Source organism: Camelina sativa, chromosome 14 (genome assembly GCF_030686135.1).
Source record: "Camelina sativa cultivar CO46 ecotype springtype chromosome 14, ASM3068613v1".
Classification (NCBI taxonomy): domain Eukaryota; kingdom Viridiplantae; phylum Streptophyta; class Magnoliopsida; order Brassicales; family Brassicaceae; genus Camelina; species Camelina sativa.
In genome coordinates, this window is record NC_141893.1 from 15,631,126 (window position 1) to 15,640,979 (window position 9,854).

Genomic DNA, 9,854 nt, shown 5'->3' on the forward strand with positions numbered 1-9,854 from the left:
AATGTGAATCCAAGAGAACCAGAAAAGTGTCTAACTTTTACCATTGTTGTCCTGAACCCAGAGGTCCTCCGGCAAACAAATCTAATTAGGGTGTGAGAGCGAGAGAGAATACACACCAAACAGAGATGATGATGGTTTGATTCAAGCGAAGAGACGAATTAAGCTCGAGGATCGAAGCTTCAGGACTGTTGCAATCGACCCTTTTCTCCCAATCTTGATTTCCCAGAAAAAAATACGTTGATTGAAGGTTGCATCCCGACATTTTTTTTTTTTTTTTTGTCAATGGAGCCAAATCAGTTTAGCCATTACAAACCCACTTTTTTACGGTGCAATTATGAACAAAATTGGATGTATTAATAATACTTCAACTGCATGTTGTTAATACATTTACAATATCTCAGGCTTCATAATTTAAAACCCTCAAAAGTAAAGGAGAAGCTTCAGGTGGCACGCATCAAACTACGGAGACCTTCTAAATCAAGGAGAAGCATCAGAAGGCACTTTACTCAGACACCAGAGTCTACTGCTTCTACTTGGAGTTGTATTCACTGAACTGGCCTTAGCATCGGCAAACAAAAAATCTAAACCAGTCTCTGTCCCATCAGCTTTGTTCATGTCTTCTGTTAAAGAATGCCTTACACGGGACGAAAGCAAAGGCCTCTCAGGTGTTCTGTAAGGGTCACGGGAGTTAAGGAAGCAACTCGGTGGCGCAGGAGAGTTGGGGTTGCTTAAAGAATCTTCTTTCAAGATTTCTCCCATTCTTGAAAGAATCCTGAATGCTAGATTCGCAAGTGTTCGGGAATATGCCTCAAGAACCGCATGACCAATGTCCTGTAATAGAAAAGGATGAGATGTTTCAGGATATGCCGATATGGGAGTAAGAAAGAGATATGAAGATGTAAGTAGTTCTGTTTATGTTTTACCTTGCCATATTGGATCTTTGTGGCATCAAGAAACGAGTGAGGGAGATTAGGGTATTTGGTTTTGATCTGATTTCTAAGCGCTTCAGCTCGGTTCAAGATTGACTCATTGCGACTAATTTCAGACGTTGGATCTTTAGAAAATGACCAAGCTGCTCGTACAGGGGATTTACCGTTGCTGCCCTGTTCTGTAATCTTTTCTTTCCATGCAAATATAGCAGATTCTAACCTGTTAACTGTCTCGAGGGCTGCATGTTCGGTTCCCAGCTTGAGAGATATCAAGATTTCATCAACTGTGGCAGATTCCACAGCTAACATCTTGTACAGTTCATCACCGAGGCTGTTCTTTCCAGACTGTTACAACACAAGATTTTACAACATAGTTGTTACACACTACACTGTTGTATGTTTATGATTATTTCAAAGAGTAAAGCTTACTTTGGGTATTGCTTCCTTGATGACATCAGGTACTGGCATTTCAAGAAGAACGTTTTCATTAATGGCTTTTGTAGCTTTGAAGACTTGATATACAACTTTTCCCTTGTCAAGCAATTTCTTCCTTCCTGAGTTAGAGAGCCCTGGTTTTGGGACTTGTGGCGATGGGAGCCACCATCTCTTGCTCTCGCTTGTACTCTTGTTCTTTCCCTCAGCTCTACTACCAATCTCAGAATACCAAAACTCTGTGTTCACCATAGAATCCAGTGTCTCCTGCAGAGATTGCAATGCAAGTTTATCCAGATCAGTAAAAAAGAAGAACAAGGAAAGACAAGACTTAAGAGATAATGGCTTACGATTAGCATGGAGTCCAACTTCTGAAGAGCTGGGAGATTCATATGGATGTCCGCACGGGCTTTTGGGGTCATTATCTGTTCAAACAAGGATTCAGTTCACTTTCTTCCTCAGGAGTATAGCTACTTTTTAAAAACTCTAGATAACATCTTTGATGCTTACCTCAAGGGATCTTCCATTGGCATCATTTTGCTTAGAAGGGACTAACTCAATCATGTAGTTAGTTGGAGAAAGTAACCAATCCATTTCCCTTCTCCATTTCTGTTTCTTCTCTTCACACAATGGTTCCAGTTTCCAGAGCTCGCCAAAAATAGACGCTGCAAATTCAAGAAACTTAGTAGTCATCCAGAGACATTTCACACAAATTAACCTCAGAATATATCAAAAGAACAAAAAGCTTAAAATGCTAGTAAAATAGTAGAACATACTAGCAAGATGTGTTACAGCATTTGACAAAGCCAAAGCTACTTGGATACCCTTACATCCTCCTGTGACATCTTCGCCGAGCAACAGCTTAGAAAACCTCTCCTTCATTGCGTCCACATCCAAATTACAGTAGGCATAACCTGGTTTCTTTTTCTCCTTAGCATCAAAATGTTGAGATCTTCCAGATAAGCTCAAACCATCGCAACTGTGTTCATCATTCTTCATCGGTAACCATTTTGAAGAAAAAGAACTGGAGGCATCTTTGCTTGATGAACAGCTAGAAAACGCATCATCATCCAACGAATTAGTAAGGCATCCATCTCCTCGACTTGTTCCACTCTCTTCTTCATATGATTGGTAGTTGATAATACAAGTTTCCAAGCCATCGTATGTAATCATTCCTGAAAAGAAAAGCGTACATTAGCATATTATACTTTTACCCTTCTTTTATACTGTAGACTACAGTGTGGTATAAGACATCAAAACTTGCACAAGATTTGACAAAGGAAGGAAAATAAAAAAAAAGGAAAATAATTAAGAACTCTCCACCTCACACATCTACTTGTTGTCTCACTCTCATCAAATGAGAATCAAGAAAATGGTATCACGGACACGTTACTTATGGAAAGACTAGTGTTCTACAAAGAGAAAACTAATGATAAAAAAAGGGAATAAAAGTCGTTGTGTTCGTCGAGTCTTTAATAGCTAAAGTCAAAACTTTTGCTAACCCAAGAAACTTGCTAAACTTGTTTTTTTTTTCAAATGCTTCCATTCTCAAAAGCAAATGTATAAAAAACAATTTCGAGTTAGTATCCCCATGTGGTGAAAATTCCAAAAGGACCCACCACGAAGACTTATATTTAACCATTTCTTTCAAATGTTCAAAAGAGCATTGTTTAATCAAGCACCAGTGATTTGATTTAATAATGGTATCTACTCCTTGAAAAATGAAAAAAAAAAAACTGACAATTTGAAAATATTTCAAAGAGGATATGTTTAAGTCTTAATAACACCATGTGAAACCAATTAAACTACCTACTCTTGGCCGTTTCTGAATTAATATAGCATAGAGGACCCTCAACTACTAATACTAAACCCCACATCCCTAAGAAACAGGGTTTGGTTTAGACTTTAGATAGAGGTCAATGAACCATCACGTAAAATGCTCTCGGGTCATATTAAATTGAGGCATTGATGTCTCGTGGGAAAGCTACAGTCTTCACGCCCTTATTTATTACATGAATGACCAGGGTTGGTGTAGGATCCTTTAAGGGTCTAAATATTGGTTGGTCCCATACCACAAAACCTAAACCGGTGACAAGACTATTATAGTGACCCATTCACTTTTTATTTGAAACTATAACCCTAACAGTTATAGTCTAAATATTCCATATCATTATGCCCATAAATGAACGAAAAAGCTACAGATGGAGACTTTAAGTAAGTATCATTAACAATACAGGAAGAGAGATTGGTTAAAGTTTAGTAGTACTTACTATCTTGTTCATCGAAATCGATGCTAATCTCCCTCTCACTACTACAGCAAGCCAACCTTCTTCTCATCAGCATCATCCTTCCTTCTTTTTCTTCTTCTTCTCTTTTTGTGATTCTTTGTTAGACTTTAGACCAAAGGGAACAAAAGCTAATTTCCTTTTGCGTCTTTATTGCCAAAAAAACAAGTTTCACTCCTTCTTAATCAGGTGATATTAAATATACCAACCATCTTCTGTCCCTGCATAATAAATACATTACAGATTTTTACAGTCTAGTCAATAGAAAATAAAGTTAACTCATAAAGGTAAAGAAAGCTAACAGCAAAACAAAATGGTAGTGGCTTTATCATCATCTAAATGGAAACAGAAGTAATAAACAATGATTTTTACATTTGTTCTTGATTACTAATTACTAATTACCAAGAATCTATCTGCAGGACAAGCACAATGCAACCAATGGGACAATGGAAGAAGACAAATCACGCACTCCATTTCAGAATATAAAAAATTAATCAAGATACAAAGAGACAAAAAGGAAGGATTTTTTCACTGTACAATGAAGATAAGGCAAAACAAAAACTGGAACCGAGTTGTAGTTGTAATTTTTTTTTACTAATCAGCTTTTTAATTTTCTGTGGGGTTAACTATTTCAACTTTTAAGGAAAGGATTAAAAAGGCCGTAATGATGTAAAAAAAAAAGCTTTTTACTAAAAAAGGCAACATCTATAATTTAATTTCCCAAATTATTTAACTAATCTCAAAACATCTTTAAAAACATAACTAAGTACAAAGAGACAAGACCTAAAAACGTAGAATTAACTGCGAGACCTGAGATCGAAATCTAAAGACAGGAGATGTAAGAAGATTCCTTGTTTGTCAACTATAACCCTAACATGGATTTTGACTGATATATATAGAACAACAAGACCTGGAACTACACTAAGAAGAACATGAGATAGATTATGAAGGAATTTGAACACAAACCTCAAAAATCTACAGAGATTGTTCACCAGAAGAACTGAAGAAGACTTGACTGTTGTAATAACTACAGAAACAACCACATTCGTCCGTACAGCAAATATGATGTAATAACTGAGATAAATCCGAAAAAAGAATTGATCGATCCAGGAGGAAGAAGAACAAGAACAAGAAGTAGTAGCAGAGGAATGGGTGAGAGATAGAGAGAGAGCTGATGAGAGCACTGAGAACATTTATTGTGGAGGAATATTTTTGTTGACGATTGAAATATTTTTATTTTATTTTATTGTTTTTAAAATTTAGAGATGCTGCTAAACCAACAAATTATAACAGCCGTATGATCTTCATTGAGCTGATTATATGAATATAGACGGTCACGATTTAACTAAAGGGTTTGATTTGACAAGAGAGAAAATAAAGTGGCTGATTTACAAATTTTTCAAAAACCCGGCCAACGATTGGCGCCGCTGGTGAGAGACAAAATACAATTAACAAAAATCTTTTGAAATTCGTGCAAAATGAGAATATTTTAATAATCACATCAATAAATGTCGTCTACTAGATTCTTTATATCAAAAAGATGAATTAAACCAAACCCATGTTTAAAAGATACACTATCATCATGTAACAAAAATATTCAAACTCTCACTTAAATAAGAAATACAACAACCATGACAAAACTGGGGATTCCCAAACAAGATGAATCATCAATTCATCATCATCAGTCCTCTTCCATTGGTACTTCAGGAATGTCAAACCTGTCTTCTTTAGCTGGTACTGGGACAAGTGAGTTGCTGTCAAGGAGATCAAATAACATAACTTGGATTCCATAATCACATATATTAAAAAGTAAATTTTCATAGAGAATTTAGAAAAGGATATAATTATCCAACATAGGATCTTCTTTCTCTCCACGGTTTCTGCTACCCTTAAGCTCTCTCTGAATCTCAGGAGTTACCTACAATTGACATTGAAAAAGCCGAATAAGTAGTGATCTACAAAACATACTTTTCACTTTTCTAAAGCTAGAAAGCCTTACAAGATGATGCTTTTGCCTCTGGAGGAGAGTTTGGAGATGTTCTTTGTCTTCCTTTAGTATTTCATACTTGTACCTGCACATCGGTTCAAACATGAGTTTACAAAATAACTTCACAGTTTTTGTTTGATTTCTCATACATTTCGTAAGAAGAAGGATTACCGTTGCACAAATGTAAGAAGAGACTGGTGCCAAATCACAGGCATAACTCTTATATCATCTACAAATCTCATGAAGTGAGCAACCAATGCATCAAGTACTCGGTACGGCATACAATATTTCTTCTCCAAAAGAACTTTTATAAAGTAACTGCGTGAATAAAAAACTTATCAGCACATTTTTTACAACTATTACATTAAATGGGAGAAGGTGATCTTACTATCTGACTCTCTCTGTTATAAAAGTCAAAAGATTAGTACACGTTTACCTTGTTGTGCCACAGTAATCCATCTCAGCCAGCTTGTGCAAGGCAACACTGCAATACAAGTCAAGATATTTAAAATATGCAACGAATAATCTGAAAATTGTGGAAGATGTTCTATTAATGAAATCTTTGTAAGCGTACCATGAGTGGAGCATAGGGATCGAACACTTTTCAATAATGCTCCCTATAATTACAGCTTCTCTGAGATTGCATGTCCCCGACTGAATGAACAAATAAATACCCAAGGAACTAGTAAGAAAACAGTCACATTCTGATGATAGATTGCTCAAGAAAACATTACTGTAAACAAGTTGGTGTTAATTCTGGAGGAGAAATATAAATATACCTTACAAAGAGGGAATAGTATCCCTTGATTGAAGGCACTAGGCTTGAACAGGGACTTCTTTAAAGACTGGTACAGAGAAAAATGCAGCTTCTTGTGCTTCCTAATATCCTCTCTCACTCGCGGAAGTAAAACATAGTTATAAAACCGTCGAACTTGTGTGTCTTTCAAGTTGGAAGCAAAGATTCTTGTGGCTTGATACAAAGCGTTAGGTGACCATTTCTCTGGCTCGGTCAAGTATAATATATCTTCCCAGTGTTCCATTGAAGTAATAAGCTTAAATGCCTTGGGAATTTTCCCAACTGTATACTCACTCATAAACTTGCCAACACTGCATTAAGATCATCTCAGAAACATGAGAACCGCTTCAAAAAATAAGTTGAAAACTCTACTGATCTTGCGGTGGGAAGTAGAAAGAAACAAAACATTACCCTTTATATAATTTAGTTATGGCAGGATCCATTTTAGGATCAGGACGCTCCTCTGTAACAACAAGTTATGAGCTTTACAAATGGGCAAAGAAGTACAAAATCATCAAACAAAAGCTGCAGAAGCATTAAACACACAAATCTGTATCTACCTTCAGCTAAATCAGCATCACTATCTTTGATTTTCTTGATAATGATATCAGCGAGAGTACGCTGAGGAGGAGCATTCTTATTTAAGAATGACTCAAACAACTTCTCATCTTCCTCATTGATCTCCTCCTGAATCCAAGTTACATCAAAATATATCAAAAACAGAATCAATGAAGCCCCTCCAAGTTCTAAGCATTTTCAATCTAAAGCCATCCATGAATTAATGCTAATATAGAATCAATACACTCACTTGTTTATCGAATTGGCTCTGAGTATCAAAGTTTCCATCAAATTCATCAATATCATCTGCTTCTTCTTCCTCCAGAACTCTCTTCTCCTCTCCCGCAGTAGCAGCGCCAGCAACAGCAAAAGCGGCGCTGCGAAGGTTTCTCTCGTAGTTCTCTTCATCTGCAACCTCCTTTTGCTGGGCAAGAGCTTGCTTCATGATCTTCGAGCTCATACCAGCTTCAATCAACTGAAATAATCACCACAACCACAATCAATTGAGTATTCTAAAAGCATGAATTTGAAAAAATGAGGAGACACATGAACGAACTGCTGATTTCACCTTTTCTTGCTTCTGATGGGTTTTAGGAACCTTTGATCGTTTCCTGGAAGAAGCAACGGAGGCGTCATCGGAGATAAAAGGCTGAGTGTTGACAATTCGATCTCGCTTCTTCGCCATTGTTGTTGAAAGAACGAAACGATGTTACCACAGGGCGGCAGATGAGAAAGAGAAGCAACTGAAAGAAGAAAAAACAAAAACAAAAACAAAAACAAAAAAAACCTAAAATCTTTTTGTTAAAACCCTAATTGAACATTTTTGTAAAGAAAACAAAACTTTTTTTGAAGGACAATGTTTTTAACACCCATGGACCTTGATTCAGCCCATACGGCCCAATTGTTGTTTAGACTTTGTTTTTTTCTGCAAAAAAAAAAACCTTCTGAATTTATAGTTTTTTTAAGTGTACCCTTTACTTCATAAAAATTGTAATCAACTCTATGAAATATAATTTAATCCACAATATAACCATCAGTCACAAACTCACAACTTTGGTTTTTTTTTTTTAAAAATTGATAAATACTATAATACAAATAGAAATTCTCGGGATGAGGACCTAAATCTCTACTCTTATATTCTAAAAAAATTAGTGACTATACAAGTTTTTTCGAAAATTCACAAAAGATATATTGCAAATGAAATATAACTTCATAAGTTTGATCTGCGTTTCTTACAAAACATATTATTTGGAGGGCTCTTTTGCATAAAACCCTAAGACTCTTTCTAATTATGGTCTTCTTTTCCATTAAAGAAGATCAGAAAATGTGCCCTGATCCGTTTCTGAGCAGTGAAAGTGTTATACGACCTATACCTTTATATGTTGGGTGGATGGACCATGGGTCTTGGATAATAGAGCAATTGAACAAGTAGGCAACTCCAACATAATATTGACTTATGTATATATAAGTTTATTATGGTGTATTAAATATAATAGAGTCTCCTTTAGCTCATTATCCTTATACATGTGTATAGAGTATAAATACTCCTTGTATGACCATTTAGTTCATTAATGAAAAATATCTTTTATCAAAGTTAATATGGTATCAGAGCAAAATTAATTTTCTCATTCGTTCTTCCGTATAACAAACTTTTCAAACGCCATTGATGGCGATCTTGAGCTTTTCCTTCGTTCTCATCTTTGATTCGAGCTTTTCTCTCTTCGATTAAGCTTGTTTCTGTCTTTCTCTTTGTTTCAAATCTCTGTTTCCGAAGCTCCGATTCTGTTATTTTCCGATGAGCGCTTCAAATCTTCAGATTCTCTCGTCTTTTGTTGTGAATCTTGTTGCGATCGTCTTAGTTCGATGCTCTTCGTTTATTACCCGGATCGTATTGGGTTTGATTGTTTTCCTTTTACTTTATTGAGCTTGGGTTGTTGCCTCCTATCGCACAGTCTAATTCCTCAGATCTGAATCATGGTTCCTCCGGTTTCAAATTCTTTGCCGACGGATCAATATGAGAACCCTTTCTTCTTGCATAACTCATATCATGCGGGGATGAGTATCATATCTGATCGTCTCACGTCTGGAGCAGACTTCTATTCTTGGCGAAGGTCAGTTCGTGTAGCTCTTAATGTTAGGAATAAGCTTGGAATCATTGATGGAACTCTCAAGAAACCTCCTGATTATCATCGTGATTTTGTTACTTGGTCACGCTGCAATGATATTGTGTCTACATGGATTATCAATTCAGTTGATAAAAAGATTGGTGCTAGTTTGTTGTTCATCTCTACCGCAGAAGGTATCTGAAAAAATCTTATGTCTCGTTTTAAACAAGATGACGCACCACGGGTTTTTGAGATAGAACAGAAGCTGAATTCTATTCAGCAAGGTTCATTGGATGTTACATCGTATTACACTCTTTTGGTAACTTTATGGGAAGAGTACAAAAACTATGTCGAGCTCCCTGTTTGCACTTGTGGTAAATGTGAATGTAATGCAACTGCTTTATGGGAGAAACTACAGGAACGAAGTCGTGTAACTAAATTCTTGATGGGGCTCAATGAGTCTTATGCGTCTACACGAAGACACATTCTAATGTTGAAACCTATACCAAGCATAGAGGAAGCTTTTACTATGGTAACTTCTGATGAGAGACAGAAGACGATCACACCAAAGCCTGATAGTATGATCTTTCAAGCATCCGTTCCTACTCAAGACAATGTTGTCTATCCAGGTCCTTTTGACAATGTTGCTTATGCTGCTATCCAGAACAGTTATCGTCCTCGGGGTTCTCGACCTTTATGTACCCATTGTGGTCAAACTGGACATGTCATATAGACATGTTTTAAGCTCCATGGCTATCCTCC

General features: G+C 36.4%; 2 protein-coding genes across 2 annotated transcripts; both read right to left on the bottom strand.

The window, feature by feature from the left end:
* Positions 1-332: 332 nt before the first annotated feature.
* Positions 333-4,976, bottom strand: LOC104741769 (rop guanine nucleotide exchange factor 14-like). Its single transcript, XM_010462682.3, has 8 exons — positions 4,613-4,976; positions 3,632-3,867; positions 2,138-2,536; positions 1,872-2,026; positions 1,712-1,786; positions 1,359-1,628; positions 924-1,274; positions 333-831 (listed from the first exon to the last, which is right to left on the bottom strand). The coding sequence occupies exons 2-8, from the start codon at positions 3,705-3,707 to the stop codon at positions 478-480; spliced, it is 1,680 nt and encodes a 559-aa protein (XP_010460984.1). The 5' UTR covers positions 3,708-3,867; positions 4,613-4,976; the 3' UTR covers positions 333-477.
* Positions 4,977-5,172: 196 nt separating this feature from the next.
* On the bottom strand, positions 5,173-7,822 carry LOC104741770 (bystin). The gene is made up of 11 exons (XM_010462683.3): positions 7,556-7,822; positions 7,238-7,462; positions 6,990-7,116; positions 6,841-6,892; positions 6,413-6,740; positions 6,208-6,287; positions 6,070-6,117; positions 5,805-5,951; positions 5,646-5,718; positions 5,489-5,564; positions 5,173-5,392 (listed from the first exon to the last, which is right to left on the bottom strand). The coding sequence occupies exons 1-11, from the start codon at positions 7,670-7,672 to the stop codon at positions 5,328-5,330; spliced, it is 1,338 nt and encodes a 445-aa protein (XP_010460985.1). The 5' UTR covers positions 7,673-7,822; the 3' UTR covers positions 5,173-5,327.
* Between the last annotated feature and the right edge of the window lie 2,032 nt (positions 7,823-9,854).